The following is a 22,463-nucleotide window of genomic DNA, read 5'->3' on the forward strand; positions in this document are numbered from 1 at the left end:
TTTTTTTTGTCCTCCTCACTTTTAACAAGCAAGGTTGTGCCATCTGCATAATGCAGGCTGCTGCTGATCTTCCTCTGATCCTGATTCCACATTCTTCTTTATAGAGATTAGACATGATTTTTTATGATCCACACAGTCAAATGCCTTTACATAGTCAATGAAGGACAAATAGACATTCTTCTGGAATTCTCAGTTTTCAGCCAGGATTCATCTGATATCAGCAATGATTTCCCTGGTTCAGGGTCTCTTCTAAAATCCCGTTTGAACTTCTGGCAGTTCTCTATCAGTGCATTTCCACTTTTGGGTAATCTTCAGCATTATTGTTTGCTTACATGTGATACTAATGATAGTCAATAATTTCTGTTGGACCACCTTTGTTGGGAATGGGAACAAACATGAATCTCTTCCAGTCAGTCAGCCAGGCAGCTGTCCTTCAGATTTCTAATGAGCATGTCCAGGCCTGCATCTGTGAGTTGAAATGTATCAATTGATATACTATTAATTCCAGGAGCTTAATTTTTTGCTAATACCTTCACTGCTGTTTGAACTTATTCCTTCATTATCACTGGCTCTTGATCGTATGGTACTTCCTGAAATATTTCAGTGTTGACCAATTCTTTTTGATACAGTTATTTATGTACTCCTCCCATTTTCTTTTGATGCTTAATTGAGTCATTCAGGATTTTGCTGATAGCATCTCTCATTATTAAAACTGAAGGCTTGAAATGTTATTTCTTTCAACTTTAGAAACGTTAAGTGATTTCTTCCCTTTTTATTCTCTAACTCCAGTTGTTTGCACATTCTGTTATAATACTTTGCTTTGTTTTCTCGAGCTTCTCTTTGAAATCTTGTTTTCTGAAGTAAAATCACTTTTACTTCAGCATCTTTCCCTTTTGTTTTCACAGTTATAATTTTCAGACTCTCTTGTGACATTCATTTTGGTTTTTTCTTTCTCCTCTGTCTTGTAAGATCTATTTTTCTCTTCACAGGTGATATTCTTATAAATTACAAAGTAAACTGCAGATGGTTTAAAATATATGGGAGTGTATGGATAGGCTATATGCAAATTATAATCCATTTTATATAAGGTACTTGAGCATCAGAATAGGATGCCAAGGGACAAGTGTTACTTATCTTTAAATGGTAAGATGTTTTTAAAAAGTATAATCATGATTCTATTATTACATAGAAGAAATAGAAACTATGATCTCTAGTCTGTTCAAATTTTGATAATTTCAGATGTTTTATTACAAAATAAAAATTATCTGTACTTTGCAGTTGGTTTAATGTCTTCTAAATGAAACTTTTTAGATTCTCTTTTTATCTGGTGCAATGTGTTTATTGAGGACACAGCCTCACCTGTTCTGTAATATTACACACAGACTGAATGTTGATAATTGTTTCTCCATGATTTCTTGTAAATTGTTAGGCAATTTTATGGGTGGTAATAAATTCTTCTAGTCTTGCTTTATGAGTCCTAGTTGTCTCTCTGTATGATATTCAAGGCAAGTCAAGTGAGAACCGACTCTCATCTGACTCTCCAGCAGGTTTTCAGAGGCTGTAGATCACATGGGAGGAGATGCCCGTCTTTCTCTCACGGAGCCACTGGTAGATTCAACCACCAGAGAGGCATGGCCTTTCAGCTTGCAGCACAGCTCTCTACAGACTAGGCTACCAGAGCTCCTTGTATTATATTATTTGGTATCGAGTGCTGTTGACTTGGTATGAATAGGGTATGTATGTGTGTTTGTGTTTGGAGTGTTGTTGTAAATTAATGGCCTTAAACCTTACATATGTTTCAATCTATTTCTGATGCTCCTCTTATTAAGAATCCATTTTTCCCATCTTTGAATCTCCTGGGAACTCCTGCGGCATAACACCCAGGTCCTTTTGACCTAACCCCAGTAGTCCAGTTCATGTTGTACGTTTCCTGTCCGGCACCTGTGTTGTTTTGTATCACTGAGTTGGAACCGACTTTGATAGCTTTTCAGAGCCTGTAAATGGCACTGGAGGAGATTATCCATCTCTCTCCCAGGGAGCAGCTGGTGGATTCGAACAGCATGCCTTTGAGTTTGCAGTGTAGCTCCTTACCATTAAGGCACTAGAGCTCCCAGTTTGGGGCCTATAGTTAGGTTTCCAAGGTGCATTGGCTTATTTTACGAAGGAATGGACTTTCTGTGTGAATGAAGTTAAGGATGGACCAGGCATGTAGTCCTTGGTGTTTTGACCTGACTGATACGGTTTTTCATGTGGTCGGTGTAAAGATGCAGCTGTGGTGGGAACGAAATGATAGGACCAACCAAGTGAAAGGAGGATACATGTGTGATAGATGTGGTCTTTCTCTCCAGCCATTACTTTTGTAGGGGAGGGCATGGTAAAAGACATGGTACTGTGTTTGCAGATGACATTACGCACCTACCTACCCTTCTTGAGAAAAGCTGAATCCCCACAGAGGACAAAACATGAGCACTATCTAGGTGATTGATTCACATCCAGGACCAGAAGGTGCAGCCTGGGCTCTTGAGGGTCAAAGAGGACTTCTGGCTGCAGAGCCCCAGGTCCACACCAGGGCCCACTTCTCTGAAATGCTATGTAAGCATTGCAATCTCCTGAGTCCTGAATTTAAAGCCATCTTTCTTGTTGCCTTCACTTTGAAGGGACTGATTACTTACTTGGTAAGCTACAAAGTGAGAAAATGACCATGCCTTTAAATGTGCTGTTCAGGTAGCTGCTTTAGTGGCAGGTGTACCTTTTCCATGGATCCGAACAATAGCAAAGATGCATCGTTTTAGAATTCCATAGTGGCTACCTACCCAATAAATGTCTGTCATGCCTAACACAGGTCTCTGGTTTCTGAAGTTCTCGCTTTATTATTGTGGCATATCTACACCCTGGAAGCCTGCCAGGGACAGTTGTGTTGCCTTACTGTCTTACCCATTGTGGTGCAGAGTCTACTTGAGAGAGCCGGGCCTCTAAACCTGCTCTCCTGCCCCTGCCTTATTTATTTAAAATGGAATTCTTCTTCTTCTTTTTTTTTTTTGTGTGTGTGGGGGTACATTTCTTAGCATGATTATCCCAGGGTAAGTTAACTTATGATTTTAATACCTGTCCTTTTTTTTTCCCAGGAAAAAAAATGCTAAAATCAAGACAGGGTATAAGCGGGAGCACATCAACCTGGGCTGCGATGTGGATTTTGACATCTCTGGGCCTTCCATCCGGGGCGCCCTAGTGCTGGGCTATGAGGGCTGGCTGGCGGGCTACCAGATGAACTTTGAGACCGCCAAGTCCCGGGTGACCCAGAGCAACTTTGCAGTTGGCTACAAAACAGATGAATTCCAGCTTCACACTAATGTGTAAGTATGTATGGTGAAGGAGTTGTGGTTTTTTTTTATGATATTGTTCTAAATTTAATTTTTAATAACGAATTTCTTTAATCAAATGGCTGTTAATATTTTTTTGTTATCCACTTCTAGAAATGTCTAAAGTTCTTTCTAATCTGTGAACTGTAAATACCGTCAATGGTGCGTAGAATGACTGATCCCAGCAAAGGCGTGGCTTCACTCTGGAGAGAATGAAAACTCTTCTGTGCATCTTTCTGTATGGAAAGCTGGGGCCTTTCATGTGTAGTTAACAAAATGAGAGGGGTTAAGAAGAAAAGATGAAGCTCTCTGTATCAAGCCTAAGCTTCAGTTTGCTGAATTTACTAAAATTAGATTGTGTGCATTGTAGATAATATACCTTGTATACAAATTAGAGGATCTTTACCTCAGGGAGATCGAGTGTATTCTCTGCATGGTGGGGTATTAAAATTATCAACTGCTTGCCAATGGGTCAAACTGAAGAGAAACAAAAATTACAGGTTAGATTTTGAAGAAACCTCTGGTATTCAGTTTTGGGAATTGAAGTACAGTGATGATGGAGGTTGAGGTAATCTAAAGTTTATCCACACACATCCTTGTGTTTACGAGGAATTAACTTCTGGCACCAATTTTATTTCTTTCCACTAGAGGTCGCAAAAGAAGCAAACCTCTTAAATTTATAAGTAAATGGTATTAGCTTTTTATTTTTTTCAGATTCAAATACATTTTTAGAGTTTTATTATTTTTTTTTAATTTATTTTATGTGTGTACCATCAAATTGGATCTGACTGGTACAGGAGGCGATTGTTCCTCCTTCTTCAGCAGAGCATCTGGTGGATTTGAACCGTGCACCTCTGGGATTGCAGTGCAATTTCCTGCCACTAGGCCACCAGAGCTCGCCATTTTTAGAGTTTTATGAGTATTTTATACTTAGAAGGGGATTATAATCTGTTTTTTTAACTTCTAAAAATATACTTGAGATCAATTAATTTATAAAAAAGGCCACCACCTAAAGTTAAAAGTCAAATTCTTCATTAACATTTTTCTAAAAACTTTTTTATTGCTTTGCATATAATCATTCATATACATTGTGTTTTGTACATGTATTTTGTTTTGTACAATAATTGGTATACATTATATTTTATGTAATTAATTATGATTACTCTAAGCCTATTATCACCCTATCTTTTCAAGTCTCTTTTGGGTCTTTCCCAATACATCACCCTCTCCATCCACTAACCTATCCTATCCCTGTGATTTTCTCTCCTTTCTCTTTTGTTGTCCGCTTTGCTTCTTTCCTTTTTCAACATTTATACACATCTTGCTCCGTTACCATCCTATTTTCACAATAGTGGCCTTATGCAATATAAAGCTCTCTAGTCTCCCCCACATTCTGTCATATTTTACAAAATCATTGCTCCTGAGTGCTGCATGGTACTCCATTGTGTGAATGTACCACAGTTTCTCAATTTATTTGTTTGTTGATGGGCATTTGGGCTGCTTGCATTTTCTTGCTTTTGTGAATAATACTGCTGTGAACATAGGTGTACATGGTATTAGCTTTTACATGACTAACATTTCTGTTAAAACTTTTTGTACAGTTTTTATAATTAATAGCAAATTTTGAATCTTTTGAACCTATAAAATCCTAGGAAAACTCTTGAGGTGGGGCCGAACAGTGGTGCCTGAGGACCTGGGAGAGTGTGAATTTAAAGGAGGTGCCGGATATTTTTTGGGGTGATGGAACTGTTTTGTATCCTAGTCACGGTAGTTAATACATGAGTCTGTACATGTTAAGATCCACACACAGACACCAGAGAAGGATCAGTAAATATATGTTACTTAAGGAAAGGCAACATACAAAAAAAATGTTATAAGAAGAGTACAGCGCTCATGGAAGAACTTTTAAATTTAGAATTGACTATAGGGGAAGTCCCTCCTTGGTTTGGAATTGGAAATAGGCACTACTTCTAGCTGTCATCTCTCCCCAACTTGACAATTTTTGGTTAATATCAAATGGATACAATTTAGAATTCTCTGGATGTTGAAACTGTTTAAATGCTCTGCTGCCAACCAAAAACTTGGAGGTTTGAGTCCACACAGAGGTGCCCAGTGGTGCTGAAGGACCACAGTCATTGGTAACTCATGGAAGCTCAGGCTTGAGCCTGTCAGATTGTGAGGGACACCGGAGAGACAGACGAGGGTCCGATCTCTTGCTGTGAGTCATAGTCAGCTTGATCACCTCACAGTAACAAGGCAGAGTTTTACACCAGGCAGTGGAAGGGAGATGAGGTGTTTGTTGTGGGTCCCTCCCCTTCCTCTTTTAGTTGCAGCATTAAAGATTTTTCTTAAATTTTTATCAAAGAAGTCCGCATCCAGGATTATAAACGCAAATAGTAGTGCTCAAGAACTTAAGAAAAACAGTGCCTTTCTGCCTTATCTTTATTTCTTAATCCCTAATAGTATTTGACTTCTCCAAATTATTGAGGAATAATGATGTCAGTTTAAGGACTAAGGTGCATCTGATTTGGGCCACAGTCTTTCTGATCACTTGCTATGTTTCTGAGAGCTGGGCAGTGATTAGAAATGATAGAAGAATTGAAGCCTTTGAGCTGTGATGTTGGAGGAGAACACTGAACATCCCATGAACGGCCAAAAGAACAAACATATATCTTGGAAAGGGTGCAGCCGGAGTGCTCTTTGGAGGCAAAGATGATGTGGCTTCGCCTCACATACTTAGGACATGTTGCTAGGAGGGGCTATTCCTTGGAGAGGGATATGATGCTAGGAAGGGTGGAAGGTCAGCGAAGGAGATGAAGACCCTCAACCAGGTAGACTGACATGGTTACTGCTACAATGAGATCCAGTGTGCCAGGAAGTGTGAGGATGGTGCAGGAGATCTGTTGTTCATAGGGTTGCTATGAATTGTACTCAACGGCAACTAACAGCAACAATCCCAAATGGCAACTGCTTAAACCATTTCTATTTTTATTGTTTTGTTTTTGGCGGGGGGTTAGGGGAGGAGAATTGTTTCTGACCAGTCAGCAGTATGAACTATGCTTATTAACAAAACCCCAAAACTAAGTAATGGTAATGATCTGTGTAGACCCCAGGCTGGAAAGAAGGAGGTGATGTGGACCCTGGTTCTCAGCTTGTAGTTTACTTATGGACAACAGTGACCACACCAGCCTGTACAGAGTCAGTTTTGTGGGAAATAATTCTGAATCCAAATTCTGAGAGCTTGTACAGAGCCCTTAAGAAGAGCCCTGGATGGCTGGGGAAAGGAAGACAGTATTCCTAGCAGAAGGCAGAGTGGCATGTTTGGGGAAAAAAAGAACTTCATCTGCTGGAATTTCATTCATAAATCTAAAGATATTTTAGAGGAGCTCTGTTGGCCTAGTGAGTAAGGAGTTGCACTGCCAGTCCAAAGGCATGCAGTTTGAATCCACTAGCTGCTTGCAGGAGAAAGATGAGCAGTCTCCTTCCATGAGATTTTCTGCCTCTGAAAACTCACTGGAAGGCCCCGCTAATAGCAGTAATGACATTTTCTAATGCAGTAAGCTCTCTTTTCACATCCTTCTTTGACTTTAGATGGTGCCGCACAGCTCCACAGCATGCGCACACACAGACCAGTCTGAGTTATTGGTTACGCTTTTTCGTTATTGCTGCTCCTCAGCAGGGCTGGATCAGATCTGGTATGTCCCCCAGCTGCTGATGGAGTTAGAACTATAATCTGCCTTCTGTGGAAAATGAGCAGCCACGCCCTCCAGCCTTTCCCCCCATCTCTATGTATGTTCAGCCTCCTCTTACCATTTTATGAGAGGGGAAATAAAAAATCAGTTTTAAAGTAACAACACTTAAAAAAAACCCCAAAAACCTTCTAGCTCCTAGAACATAATCACTCGCAGTCTCAGGGTCCCAGTTGGTGCTTTTGATTTGCCATTTTGGCTTTTTTTAAGTGGACCATTCAGTGATGTTACTACATTCAGTGTTGTACAAGAACCACCATTATTTTCTAAATTTTCTCATCACCCGAAAGAGAGAATCAGTACGCACTGGAGGTTGTGGTTGTGCCCCTTTTAAAAGTGTTTCCGTGGCAAGCTATACACGCTTTGAGCTTCGAGCCTTTGGGCTGTCTTTATGATTTCCGCTCTGGTGTCTGCCCCATTCCTTCAGGTGTCCTGTAACTTGCTATCTTTGTGAGAAATGTAGAAACTTTGTGCCATCTCAACACCAATGATCTGTTTAGTGTGGGCAGTGCTGCCTGGGCTCCAGCCCCCTCCCCGGGCAGCTTGTCACTCGTGTTGCGTGCTTGTTTGCAGGAATGACGGGACAGAGTTTGGAGGCTCTATTTACCAGAAGGTGAACAAGAAGCTGGAGACTGCTGTCAATCTCGCCTGGACAGCTGGAAATAGTAACACTCGCTTCGGAATAGCAGCCAAGTATCAGATCGACCCTGACGCCTGCTTCTCAGTGAGTGCCCGTGCACCATGTCTCTCATGGGGGGGGCGGGGATGGGGCCCACCTCATCCTGAGGTTGGAGTCGTAGGTGATTGTTGGATGTTGTGCCTTGGCTTAAAGGTTATCTCACCATGAAGACTTGAAAATGACATTAATAATACCTTCTGTGTGTCAGACACCTGTGCCACTGAGCTCATTGTATGTGCTGTTGTTGTTATGTACCAACAAGTTGCTTGCGACTCATAGTGACCCTATGTACAACAGCCCTAAACCCTGCTCTGTCCTGTGCCAACTCACTGTCTCCAACACACCTACTCCCATTACCTCTGTCACTCAATCAATCCATCTCATATTGAGGGTCTTCCTCTTTTGCACTGTCTGTCGACCCTCCCAAGCATGATGTCCTTCTCCAAGGACTGGTCCCTCCTTGCAACATGCCCAAAGTATGACAGACGGAGCTTCAGAATCCTTGCCTCCAAGGAGCAACCTGGTCTCACCCTCCCCAGGACAAGCTTGTTTGTTCTCCCAGCAGTCCATGGTATATTCAACTCTCTTCTCCAGCACCACAGCTCAAAGGCATCAATTCTCCTTCTGTCATCCCTAGTCATTATGTATGTATCAATATCTTAATGTCACAATAGCAATGCTCTAGTCGTCTCTGTTTTTATAGGTGAGGAAGTCAAAGTTTAGCGAGATTGAGTAATTTATCCAAAGGCACATAATAAGCATGTGATTCTGGAGGCCTGAATTTAGCTCTCACTCACTTGAGCTTCCTCCTTTAAGCTCCAGAGGGTGAACCTTGCAAGTGTAAAATGCCCAGCATTTGACTTCTTGTTGTGGGCCACTGAGGCAGAACCAACTCATAGCTGACCCGCCAGCGGGTTTTTAGAGACTGTAAATTGCATGAGAGAAGATTGCCCGCCTTCTCCCTGGGAGCAGCTGGTGCATTCGAGTCACCTACCTTTGGGTTGGCAGTACAACTCCTTACTACTTGGCCACCAGAGCTCCCTAAGCACTTGACCATTAACGGAAAAGTTAGATGTTCAAACCCACGCAGAGGCACTGTGGAAAAATGTTCAGTTGTTTTGCTTTGGGAATGTCCTGGCCTTGAGAACCATGTGGAACAGTCGTTCTCTGTGCCCATGAGGTTACCATGGGTCAGAACAGGGTCAGCTGCAATTGCTTTGTTCCCTAATACAGACTGTAAAGAGGGGTGCACGAAAACCTAAGGTTTTAAATGCTCCCCCTCACCCCGGTTTTCATGATCTTGCTTACCTTCTGCCTCACTTATTAAGAAATCAGGCCCTGGGAGTGGGCAGTTTGCATTTTATCTTAAAGACCTTGCAACCTTGCTTTTGAAGCCTCAGTTACAAGATTTTTGCAATATATCCAAGTTCATTTATACTGTACCTTTTTTAGGGTGAAATGAGGAAATCTCCTGTTGTAGAATCATTTATGGAATGGTTTGATGGTCTGTGTAATTTATGGAGAGCCCATTTCAGGACTCCTAAGTTGGGAACTGAATTTGGCTTCCTCAGTGGGACAGCAACCTCTGGTTGGCCGGTAGAGAGAGTCAAAAGGAGCAGCACAGTGGCCCCTGGGAGCCATTCCTTCCCCTTCTTTGCTCACTCTAACGGGGTGGGGGTTGGGGCAGGTCTCAGAATGCCACCTGAGCAGGGAAACAGGTACCATGGCAGCCCTAGTCTCCCCTGGGACTTGACATTCTCATGATCTGAGTTTGGCTTAAATGGCTCCTGTTCCTTATAATTTCACCAGCAAGAGGATGGGAGGAAGCACCGAATTTCCTGTCAACCAGAAGAATGAGGGCAAAACTGTTATGGGTTTGGTCAATTACTTTATTGACCTTAATGTTAAATGTTGTTGAAATTTAAATGATTGTCTGGCTGTGTCATCCTTTTATTCTAATACATGTTTAAATTTAGGCTCAATTGTGCTTAGCCCTCTTCATGGCAGCATTCATTTTGCTTCTGTTTTTCATGAAAACAAATTCCTATCAATGGTGTGCCTAAAAAGCCTTTATACTCAGGCTGGTGTTTCCTGTTTTCCTTCATCCTAACAGTTTTAAAGGATTCATTCATACAAGGAAATCTTTTCCAACCAGATCTATCTGAACCAAAATGAAAAAGGTCCTTATCAAACTTCAATACAGAATCAGTTGCACATTTATATTTTCAGGAATCAAATGTAAATAAAGACTTCCTTTTAGTTGAAAATCAGGGTGCTGTAAAAACATATCCATTTGAAAATTGAGTGAGTTTCCCATTTGAAACCTAACTATCAACTTTGATATATTTGGTAATGAATTTAATGAATCCCATAAACAAGAGGTTGTTGTGGACAAGGACAGTTTGATTTTGAAATCCACAGTTGGCCGGTTGAAGGGCTTTGGTTCATTTTGGAAATGAGATGTACTAAACACTTTTCCTCTCTTATCTTTTCTGTGACTAGGCCAAGGTGAACAACTCCAGCCTGATAGGTTTAGGATACACTCAAACCCTAAAGCCAGGTATGTGGGAACTGTGTGTGAAGTAAGTTCTTGTTCTTAAAAAAATTGTGTTGGCTTGTTGATTTATGTTGTTGCTTATAAAGTACACAGAATACACTGTAAATTAGTATAAATTAATAAAAAGTAATACACACATACATAAATGGATAAAGTTTTATAATGAAATGCTATAAAGGAATGCAGGGTCTTTAAAATTAGAGACTATGAAAATAAGAAAAGTGGAGGAAGAAGCCAAAGGTTTTCTAAGCTTACCAAGTTTTGGCTTCTTCCTCCATGTGTTGTTGCTGTTAAGTGCCATCAAGTCACAGAGGACTCATAGAGACCTTATGAACGAAAGACCTGAACACAACTTTTCATTCTTTCTCCATGTTCATCGAGTTTCTGAAGGCAAGTATTTTGGAAGTGGATGCTACTCCTACTTCCAAGCCTTTTTTAATCAGGAATCTCCACCAAACCCTGTCCACCATGGGTAACCATTATGACCTCTGACACGTCAGTGTCACAGTGTTCAGCGTCAAAGCAACGAAGAGTTACCTCTGTATAGCAAATGGACAGACCAGTGCTATACCACTTAGAAGAATGCTTGACCAAAAACAATTAAAACCAGGCCTATTCAACTTGATGGCACCTAACAATAACAACAAGCAAATAAAATCTTTGACAACTTAAAAAAAAAATTAAAAATGTGTGAGTTATCTAACAATATAATATCACATGCAAGCACAATACTGCTGAAGATCATCCAAAAATGGTTGGAACAGCACACTGAAACAGAACTGACAAAACTTCAAGCTGGCTTGTGACACCAAGGATATAATTGTTGATGTCAAATGGGTCCTGCATGAAAGCAGAGAATACCAGAAAAATGTCTATTTGCATTTTTCCCTCTTTTCTATTTTAATAAAATTATTTTACACTGAAAAATTAAAAACAAAAACACAAAAAACCAGGCCTGAGGGCCACAGGTTAAAATCACCCACCTTTGGCTTGGTAGCATAACTTTCTATCAACTAGGTCAATAGCTCTCTCTGTTGTTAAGTGCCATCGAGTTGTAATGCCTCATAGCGACCTTATGAATGAAAGACCTGAACACTTGAATAACTTTCCTCATTTCTCTTACCTTCATAGAGTTCCCAAGCCTTTTTTAATTGGGAGCTCCACCAAACACTGTCCACCTTGGGTGACCATTACTGCATTTGACACATCAATGTTACAGTTTTTAGCATCACAGCAACCATGAGTTACCTCTGTACAGCAAATGGACAGACTATGTTTTTTATGTACACACACACACACGCCTGTTCCCTCTCCTCTTTGCCAGTATGTACAAAATGCACACAACCTGTTCCCAGCAAGGTTTCAAAACTATCCTGTAAATAAATCATGCTCACTGTTCAAAGGCTAATTAATAGGAAAAGTGGTTTGTTGGCTCCATCTACTAGGCAACTCTATGGTACATTAGAGCTCCAGGAGGTAATGTCACCTTGGGTTTATTTTGTTCACATTGGGTCTTTGAACCCTGAAAGTTCAAGATTATATGATGTCGGAACCAGGCTGGTCCAGGAAAAATACCAGTAGGTGTGTGCAAGTGTATTTGTGTTTGGGCAGATGCTGTATGTCTGTGTACCCAGTAAATGTGAGCCTAAGACCTCAGGGTCTGATTTAGGATCTGTATTTCAGGGGCCAGTTAAAGCAGCAGCTTACTCAGTGTCAGCAGTGGTAGAGACAGGATTGTAGCCCGGGTGATGATTAGAGGGAATGGAAAGGGAAGTTCTCCAAACGGTTTGAATAGGCTCTTTTGTCTGTAGGGTAATAACTGCAGTTTTATAAACTCACTGCACAATACCTGTTGGTCAGTTAACATTGAAGGAAAGATTGACCTGCTGAGTGCGGTTGCTCCTGCCATGCACACACAGAATGAGGTTCTGAATTGCATGTGGTTCTGCCAACTTGCTTCACGTTCCTCATGTTAACCTGTGCTTCCTTCCCTCTGTCCCTGCAGGTATCAAACTGACACTGTCAGCTCTGCTGGATGGCAAGAACGTCAATGCCGGTGGCCACAAGCTTGGTCTAGGACTGGAATTTCAAGCATAAATGAATATTGTACAATCACTTAATTTTAAACTATTTTGCAGCATAGCTACCTTCAAAATTTAGTGTACCTTTTAATGTTGTATGTCTGGGATGCAAGTATTGCTATATATCATGTTAGACTTCCAGGTTAAAGATGATTCAGCTTTAAAGTGTTACCCTTTCCGAGGTACAGAAGAAACCCAATTCTAAAAAGTCTTTCAGCAGTAGACTTTGGGGGAACTTGGTGGCCCCTGTAGAGGTGTTAGGTTTCTTTTTTATCTAGAAATGGCTGCAAGTGGAAGCTGATAATGTATAGGCACTTTGTAAATTCCTGTTGCATAAATGAATGAAATTGTGACTTCCTGAGAATTGAACCTTGCTTTCCTAACTGTAACAGACGAACTGCTCATTGTTAGATGGTGTGTACAAACTCACATGAACTATTCAGGTCTGTAATTCCCTCTCGTGTTGGGGTTTTGTGCTCTTGCACCAGAGAATGAAATAGCTTCTGAGAGCTCCAGCTGCAGGCTGGAAGGGCCTCTGTGACTGTAATCACATGGTGACAACACCAGACTCTAAATTGGACTAGTGTTGTATTCACCACTCAATTTATTTTTTAGTTGTTTAATGGGTTACATTTTAGACTCTTAAATTTTGTGTGGAATTAGATCCTCCCTTCAAATGCTGTAATTAACATCACATAAAATAAAACTTGAATAAAATATTGAAACCTCATCCTCCTCCTGTTGTCTTTATTAATAAAAATATCAGTAAAAGATACATTTGTTTTGACTTGTTCTTTGGTCCCTTGCTGTATGTGTATATTATATATTATTAATTTTCTCTTGCTGCATAAGCATTACCATGAACTCAGCAGCTTCAAACACCAGTCATTTATTTTATAGTTCTATAGGTCAGAAGGACAAGCATGGTATAACTTTCTGCTCATCTTCTCATGTGATAATGGTATGTAAACTGCCTCCTTTCTCTTGTGGAGCTCAAGGTCTACTTGCAAGCTCACACAGTTGTGGAATTCTTTTCTGCTGTTGGATTTCATCCTCATTTCCTTTTTGGCCATTAGCTGGGACCCTTCTCAGCTCAGAGAAGTCACTGTAGTGACTCCTCCACATCTAACACCCAGAACAGAGAAGTTTCCTAAACTGTATCTCTGTCAACTGATGGATTTCCCCAGGAAATGTCCCAACTCTTTTTTTTTTAAAGGGTTTCCCCAATTAAGTCAGACCACAAAGGACTATTTTTCTTTCTTAAAGTCAGCAGTGCCATGTAACGATCTAATGGAATTAAGTCTTTGGGTGGTACAAATGGTTAATGCTCTTAACTGCTAACTGAAAGGCTGACAGTTCAGATCCACTTGATGTGCCTTGAAATGTCTGGCAATAAAACCGTTTTATATGAAAGTTTACTCAATAAATCAGAAAGGGATTCTGTGCCATTGTTTATAGTTTTTACAATGTGTCAATATTATTATCCTCATTCTGTTTCCATTGATCTAGCTTGCTTCTGGGTAACTAACTTAGTCTCATAACTGCTTAAATAGAAATTTCATAAATGGTTAATTGTTTTAAGGAGCACATATGTTGATAGTGTTACTTTTATAAGCCTAAACCAACCTTTTTAAAGATGACCTCCAGAAATAGCCTCAATTCTAAGTTCAAAGGCTTTCTTTGTGGCATTCTGTGATCTCTGTTGGATCATTTTTCTCCTGTTCTATCAGTGATCTTCTGTGTTTGTGGTCAGAAGGGTTGATAGTGTAGCCAGACACCTACCTGCCTCATCCATTCTTCAAAGAAGCAGTGGTTTCTGTGGCTCTTGGTTCCATGGGCTAGTTTCTTCTTTGAGCCTTTGGCTTCCTTCATTCTCTTTTGCTCCATACATTGTTATTTGCTGTTGAGTCTGAACTGACTCATAGCTGACCCTCCAGTGGTTTTTCAGAGGCTGTAAGTCACACAGGAGGAGATTGTCCATCTTTCTCTCATGGAGCTGCTGGTGGATTCAAATTACTTGCCTCTGGGTTGACAGCACAACTTTTTACTATTTGACAACCACAGTACACACCAATAGATGTACCTTGGATGGTCGTTCACAAGAAAGACCCTAGGCAGTCAGTACACACCAAACTAAGATGGAGAGTATTTATGTCATAAACTGTTAGGTTAATTGACTAAACTGTCCTGAAGACTGTATGTACTCCCAAGCCTTTTGACCTATTAAACCAATTCCACAAGTTGTTGGGCTGTGTCTAGGAAGCCTCTGTACCCATTGGGGTTTGTTACATATGTGGGTATATATGCAGCACCCACAAACCTGTTTACGAATATACTTAAAAATCAGTTCATAAAACTTTGGTCCACAGTTCTGTTCTGACAGACATGGTGTTGCCATGACAGAAATTACTAAATACTGATTGATCACAGGTTTAATATCCCCATCAATTCACAGCTCTAACACACTCAAGGGAAGGGCTCCTCGGAGTGCCGTGTGTGTCATCTTGGAATTCTTCCACATACACAGGTTGTAATAACTTGATTGTGGAAATCCCTAACAGTACACACAGCCCATTATCCAGCTCCAACAAACAGAGACTTTATTCCACTCTGACATTTTGAGGCAGAATTTCTTTTCAATCTTTTTTTTTTAAAGTCTTAAAGTGACTATTACAACATTTAACAATTTTGTAATTGATATCCTGATATCCAAAAATGCTTGCCCCAGTGCTAAACATACTGTCTTCAGATGTCAGAACCTGCAACTGTCTCCATAAGATTAATTTGAACTTTGTTGATTTCCCCCCCAGAGATTGTGACATATAATCACTGCTTGTATTGTTAGGTGCTGTTGACTGTGCCATCCTCATGATCTCTGTCCTGCTCAAGCCCATTGTGGATTTTTTTCAAGTCCATTGTTGTAGTCACTGTCAATCCATCTCACTGAGGGTGAATGAACTGCCCAGTGTGAGGCGAAATTTCACTATATTTGCCTCTAAGAGCAGCCTGGTTGCACTTCCTTCAAGACAGAATCGCTTGTTCTTTTCCAGTCCATGAGATATTCAGTACTTTTCACAAACACTATTGTTCAAATGCATCAATTCTTTGGTCTTTCTTACTCATTGTCTAACTTTCAGATGCATAAGAGGCAAATGAAAATACCATGGCTTAGGTCAGGCACACCTTAGTCTTTAACATCTTTGCTCTTTAGACTTTTTTAAAAATATTTTTTATTGGTTTTCATATAGTAATTTCTTTACATTATGTTTCATTCATATACATTGTGTTTCATACAATCATATACATTCTATTTTACATTTTTTAATTTTTTGGCTTACAAAGTTTATCTGCATTGTGTTTCACACTGTTCTTCATTCACATTGTGTTTCATACAATCATTTTCATACATTATATTTTATAAAATCAATCACCATTCAACCTTGCCTATCATTACCCTGTCTTTTTGCCTGATCCTTCCCATTTGCTTCCTCCCTCTCCACCCACCAAACTGTGCAATCTTGTGGTTTCATCCCTACCTTTTTCACCCCTTCACTTCCCCCTCCTCTTCTTGAATTCCTGTATGTGTTTTAGTAATTATCCTTATATTTTTACAATAATGACCTAATACGGTATTTGTCCTTAACAGATTACATAACTTCACTGAGCGTCATGCTCTCCACCCTCTCCCAAGTTAGCTTTTTAGACTTTCAAAGAGGTTTCTGACAGCAGATTTTCCCAATGCAACAAGTCTTGATTTCTTGACTGCTGCTATCATAGGGGTTCTTGTAGATCCAAGTAAAAGAAAATCCTTGGCAACGTAAATATTTTCTATTTCAAAATGTTGCCTTGTGGTCTAGTTGTGAAGATTTTTGTTTTCTTCATGTTAAAGTGTAATCCATGTAAAAGATTATAGTCTTGGATCATCAGTAAACACTTCAAATCTTCTATTTCTACCATCAAGATTGTGTCATCTGCTTAAGTAGGCTGTTGAGAAGTCTTAACAATCTTCTAGATTTTTCATATAGTGTAATGCACTTGTACCAGCAATGAACTTAGGAGATGTATTGCACTAGAAAAGTCTGTAGTCAGGGACCTCTCCAAATTGATGAGCAATGGCGCCAGTTTGAGGACTAAGGTGCACCTGCTTCAGGCCATGGTCTTTTTACTTTCTATGTATCTGAGAACTGGACAATGAATAAGGATGACAGAAGAAGAATTGATGCCTCTGGGCTGTGGTGTTGGAGAAGAATAGTGAATATCCTATGGACTGTCAACAGAACAAATAGATATACCCTAGAGAAGGTACAGCCAGAGTTCTCCTTGATGGCAAAGATGATAAAGCTTTGTCTCACATAGTTTGGGCATGTTGCCAGGATTGGCTGTTCCATGGAGAGGGATATCATGCTTAGGAAGGTGGAGGGATGGCAAAAGAGAAGAAGACTCTTCCAGGTGAATTGACAACCGTGACTGCAGCAATGGACTCAAGTGTGTTAGAGATTGTGAGGATGGCACAGGATAAAGTAGGGTTCAGATCTGTGTTCATAAGGTTGCTATGAGTTGTACTGAACAGCACCTAACAGTAATAGTTCTAACTTTCTCTGTGGGAGAAAAATGTGCAGTCTCCTTTCCTGAGATTTACTGGCTGTGAAAATCCACTGGAGGGTTCAGATCTGTGTTCATAAGGTTGCTATGAGTTGTACTGAACAGCACCTAACAGTAATAGTTCTAACTTTCTCTGTGGGAGAAAAATGTGCAGTCTCCTTTCCTGAGATTTACTGGCTGTGAAAATCCACTGGAGGGTCAGCTATGGATCTGTCCCAACTCGATAGCACACAACAATAATAGTTATAATTAGGCACATAATCAGATGCCACGTGAATGTGAGGGACTATTTTCTTCCCTAGTTACTATTTGTTGTATATAGTAAGTTGGGTTGTTATTGAAAAAAGATTGAAGGTATATTTATTATGAAAAAAGTTTTAAGTCTGAATCAATTTCCAAGCCAAAACGGGAATCGAGAAGCTGATTGTTTAAACTGAATGTGGTGTTTTCAGTGCCCCTCCCAACCCTGGCTGTCTAAGGCCCGTCTATGAAGAAGGGAAGCTCTAACAGGACTTCTTGGGAGGACTTTATATCCTGGCTAACTTGGATGATTTGCAATAAAGACACTATTCAGTCTATCTAGCTTGTGGAAATGAGCAGATGAATGATCTCTTAGTTTTTATAACAACACAGTATGTGTGTATTTCTGAGCTGTCAACAGGGCTAGATAAATGTTATGGAGGAAACCATAGTCAGCCGAACTTAGGCGCTTCTCTTCAGAGGCAGCTCAGTTGTGTTTCTGTTTTGGGGATAGCAGCAGTTTTCTGAGTCTGGAGTGGCGAAACGGTGTATAATAAATACTTTGCTTTATGCCGTGCTGATCTTCCTGAAAACTGATCAAATGAAACGTTTATGAATTGAAGCTTATAGACGCTTATGAAGGAAGCATTCACCTACGGAGAGAAAAATTGTCCCAAAGCCCAAAGCTAATTTCCTGAAGTTCCTAAATGTGCATTTCATATCCTGGGCGTTTTAGTTTAAATAACAAGATATAAAAGGTAATACAAGTTTATTTCAGGTAATTTGGAAGCTTTTCAGAGAAGCCAGCCTTCACCCCTACTTTCTGGCTCCCTTCCTTGCTTTCCCGGCACATTTTATATATTGTGTAATTTATACAATCACCTACACGAAACACTACAAAGGCAGTTTGTTTACTACTGACTCCTGAAATACAAGTAAGTGTTAAATATTTGTTAAAATAGCAAATGATTGTGGGAAAAGATCTTTAAAAATTATAATAGTATTTACCTGTAATTTAACCATCAGGTATGGCTATCCTCAACATTTGTGTTTCCTTCGCTTTGGGGATCATGAACTCATAAAGTTCGAGTTTCCTTTTAAATATGTTTGTAAAGATATTCTTATTGGCTATAGTGTTTTCTTCATGTAGGAGAACTCGCCTGGTGCCTTTTCAGCACCTTATCTTATCACACTCTTAACAGGTAAACAAGAGGCAGCATTGTACTTGGACGACCTCCACGAACCTCCCCGCTCTTTTGAATACAAAGGTACGCAGCCAGACCCCGACGTCATCACGCTGGGTAGTAGGCGCCTAAGGCCATGGCGTGTCACGTATATCTGACGTCATGACGCAGAGTCTAGCAACAGCGCAGGCTCCCGGCTGAGTCCGTTATGGCTGCGGCAGTCCTGTGGAGAATGAGGGGGACAGCGCAATCAAAGCTGCTGTCCGGTCTGAGAATCCAGGCCCCTGGAGGCCGGGCGCGGCCGCTGATCTTGGCGCTCCTGCTTGCGTTCCCTACACTGTCCACTGGTAACGGGGCTACGCGGGCGCGGGCGCTAGTAACTGGGAGACCGGCAGGGCCAGGAAAAGGGCGCTTTCGAGGGTCCTGAGCAGCAGACAGCGGTGTCGATATGAACCCGTGTCTCAACGGACCCGAGGAGGGAGAATAGGGTATTTGAAGGAGTATGAGGTGGTAGGTTTTCTCGGGGCCTGAGAAGTGGAGTTGTGAGATCAAGGGTTGTAGATGGGCGGGGAAGGAGGCGGGATGGTGTCTACATAGACACAGGGTTAGGACACTCAAGGATCTGGAGGGAACAAGGGAGAGTAGAGGTTTTCCAGAAGGCGTACAGCCAGTGTAAAGACCGAGGTGGGCAGGAGGGAGTGACTGGACTGAGCTGATGGGCTCTTTCAGAGAGAGAAAGTGAAGGAGGAAGATCTATCTTGTAGCCGCATCTCTCAGGTTCTGGGCTTGTTCAAGAGCTGGGCCCTCAGGTTTTGAATTCCTTAGGATCTTGGAGGAGAGAAATTATCAGATAAGAGAGATCTTTATCTGCTTGGGCTTCCTTTGGTCCCTGACCTTTCCTGTCTTGAGTGAAAAAAGAAAAAAAAAAAAGACTGCTTACTTCTTTTCATGGATCTGTAGTATTTGAATGTGTTACAGAAGGCTTTATGGAACAATGAGGAACTTTGTTGAACAGAGACCTGAAATTTAGAATTTCTAATGACTATGCAGGAAAGTGTTTCTTCTTGTTATTTACTGTAAGTAGGAACTGACTCCACTCGTAGCTGACCCTCCTGGGGATTTTCAGAGGCAGTGAATTTCTCTGGAGGATATAGCACATCTGGTGGGTCTTAACGTTGGACCTTTGGGTTAGCAGCGCAGCTCCTTGCCACTGAGTCACCAGAGCGCCCCCCCCCCCCATCTTAGGTTTCTTACAATTTCAGTGCTTGGATGTGTTCTGGGCATTGGAAGACTTTTTAATTTATTTTTATAAAATTTAAAGAGAATTAACATAAGCACTGTTTTGGATCACTAGAAGGCCACTTCTAGTGGTCTAGACTAGTATATTCATGTCTTGCCATACCAATTCAGAGTGCCTCTTTCTGTGCATTTAGTATCCTGTACATTGCTCCTAAATGATCACCTAATTTAATATGTAATACATTTATTTTTTAAAATATTCAAAGTTCATTATTGCTTTTAATATTGTGGTAAATATCCAAAGACAGTAAATAGGTAATGAAACATTTGCTGTTTCAGCCATTATTGTGTTGTTTACTCATATATTCTTGAGATTTTCAGTCACTCTTATCAGAAGTTCAGTGTCACCTGAGCAAGTTGAGGATTCTGATACAGACAATTGTTGCTTGTCCTTAAATGTTTAGTAAATTTGCGCTTAACTTTGAAAGGGTACAACCTGCATCTACTTGCAACAAGTTGTTCCTCAAAATCATCATCACTTGCAGCATGTTCAGCTTTTATTGTTTACATTTAAAGGAATTTTTATTAAAGCAAGAATTACAAAGTATGCTTCCTTGCTCAGTTATCAATTCTGTTACCTAAATCAGAAGTTCTAAGCATTCTAAGCGGTTCCAAAGTAAAGATTACAAAATTAAAATTAACTTTTTATATTTTGTAAAATTTGGACCCTAAGGTGTATAAAACAATTCATTTCTGTTTAGATTTATATAAAATGTATAAGCAAGCTAGGATGCTCAGATTTATCCTGGTCTGTTTGCTAGAGAGAAAGTGCAGGGTTTTGGTGCTCCCTATTGCCTGTATGCATTGGCATGTCCAGGCTGCTGGCTTTCCCACTTCTAATGTGGGATCCATGACGCAAAAAGAAAACCTAGAGAACTCATTACAATGTCATTTTCCAGTTCCTGTTTTGGGATTCTAGCTACTCGGTCATTGCTCGTCTGAAGTTATTTTAGTATATAATAACCATGGATTTAAATTGTTCTTAACTAGAGAAATAGAGAAATATGTATCTAACTCATCTTCCCAAAAGCTAAAGTCAGAATTTATTTTTAAAACGTACTCATTTGAATGTCAGACTTCTGAGAGGAGATATAAAATAAGCAGTTGGATATATGAATGTTTATTGTTGTTATGTGCCATCAAACTGGAACTCATAGTCAACCCACCAGCAGGTTTTCCAAGACTATGAATTCGCATGGAAGGAGACTGCTCATCTTTCACCTTAGAGCTACTGGTGGATTCGAATGACCAGCCTTTAGGTTGGCAGTGCAACTCCTTAACCACTAGGATACCAGAGTTGTAGTAGTTCATGGAAATTCTCCTTTAAGTGCTTCATTTTTTCCCAGAGAAGTTAGGAAGTGATGTCATCATTTGAAAAAAGAAATTGACTGAGGTCTTGGGAGTTTGAGAATACAGGAAGGTATGAATATTTTAAGGGAGCAGGAAGGTGAATGGACTAGGAAAATACAGTATGTTTGCCAGCATCATTCAAAGTCTGCTTGATGTTTTGGCATTGAATTTAAGATGAAATAAAAGCAGTGACATAATTGTATATTTCTCCCCAGCCATAATCAGTTGTTTGTGTGTATAGACAGTAGTCAAGGCACTTGTTTTTAGCTAGTGTTGTAGCATTGAGTGGGGCAAGGTGAGTGAAGTGGGAGGGAGTTAGAGATGTTAATTAGAGATGGATTATAATGCTTGATCTCAGAATTTGGGTGTAATGGGAATAGAATGCATTGAGTGGGGGTAATGGTGGCGATGGGACACTAAAAAGGTGGAGGAATCAGAGGGGATGAGGTCTGCCCTTTGAAATAGAATATGAAGGAATAAAGTATAGGAAATCATGCCAGTGAATGGGATATATGAAATTGAGACTGTGGAGACATGATAATAGATATTGGCCATGGAAGTTGAGAGACTAAAATAAAGAGGAGCATGGATGCTCAGAGGAGAGAAGGTCAAGAAAATGGAAATTAAAATAGGAATGCACATCTTGGATAGAATGAGAATGAGCCAGGAGCTCAAATGATTGAGAAATATGGATGTGACTCGGGAGTTGGTGGAGTAAAGGCAGTGGGTTTTGTATGATCATATGACAATCAAAACTAGGAACGTTTAGGGAGGGAGAGGAGGAGTGGTGTGGGGGAAGATAGCTCTTTTAGCAGGTACAAGGGCATAAGGGAAAAACAAGAATTAACTGAAAGGGCTGCAGGGAAGAAGTCTTTAGGGAGAGGCACATCTCATTTCCAATGAGCAGGTAAGAGGAAGAGAAGGTGTTTACCGAATAACTCTAGAGTGCTCTCTAGAGTGGAAGGGTTTCTGGACCTGAGGACACTACAGTTAAGCCCAACATTGTGAGCTGTGTTCTTTAATGCTACAAAGTTATCCCAAAAATCAAATGTAGGAAAACAAGTTATTTTGAAAATGCAAGATTAGTTGTTGGTGCTGTTATTTTATTTTTAAACATTTTTCCACACTTGGGCAGAGAAATGAAATAATGTTACTTGATGTCAAGTTGAAGTTGACTCATACCTGAACTTCCAGTGGGTTTTCGGAGGCTGTAAATCTCACGAGAAATGGCCTATCTTCCTGTGGAGCAGGTGGTGGATTCCTGCCGTATACATTTGAGTTGACAGTTGCTCAATTCCTTATCATTATTGTTGGTCATCAATTAGACAACAACTTGTGGTGATCGTATGAACAACGGATCTGA

The 22,463-nt window shown here is 40.4% G+C and overlaps 2 protein-coding genes across 2 annotated transcripts in view; both read left to right on the forward strand.

Moving 5' to 3' along the window:
• LOC102857942 (voltage-dependent anion-selective channel protein 1-like) overlaps positions 1 to 12,441 on the forward strand; it is a 31,584-nt gene extending 19,143 nt beyond the window's left edge. Inside the window, exons 5-8 of the mRNA XM_006888069.1 lie at positions 3,126 to 3,353; positions 7,682 to 7,832; positions 10,290 to 10,347; positions 12,350 to 12,441. Of these exons, the coding sequence (XP_006888131.1) occupies positions 3,126 to 3,353; positions 7,682 to 7,832; positions 10,290 to 10,347; positions 12,350 to 12,441 (529 nt within the window). The remainder of the gene's footprint in view (positions 1 to 3,125; positions 3,354 to 7,681; positions 7,833 to 10,289; positions 10,348 to 12,349) is intronic.
• A 6,218-nt stretch (positions 12,442 to 18,659) lies between these two features.
• The window catches only part of LOC102858351 (chromosome unknown open reading frame, human C5orf15), a 10,706-nt gene continuing 6,902 nt past the window's right edge, over positions 18,660 to 22,463 (forward strand). Inside the window, exon 1 of the mRNA XM_006888070.1 lies at positions 18,660 to 18,798. Coding sequence (XP_006888132.1) covers positions 18,660 to 18,798 — 139 coding nt within the window. The remainder of the gene's footprint in view (positions 18,799 to 22,463) is intronic.

This window comes from Elephantulus edwardii, unplaced genomic scaffold (assembly GCF_000299155.1).
Source record: "Elephantulus edwardii isolate Elephantulus edwardi_28Jun2011 unplaced genomic scaffold, EleEdw1.0 scaffold00064, whole genome shotgun sequence".
Lineage (NCBI taxonomy): Eukaryota > Metazoa > Chordata > Mammalia > Macroscelidea > Macroscelididae > Elephantulus > Elephantulus edwardii.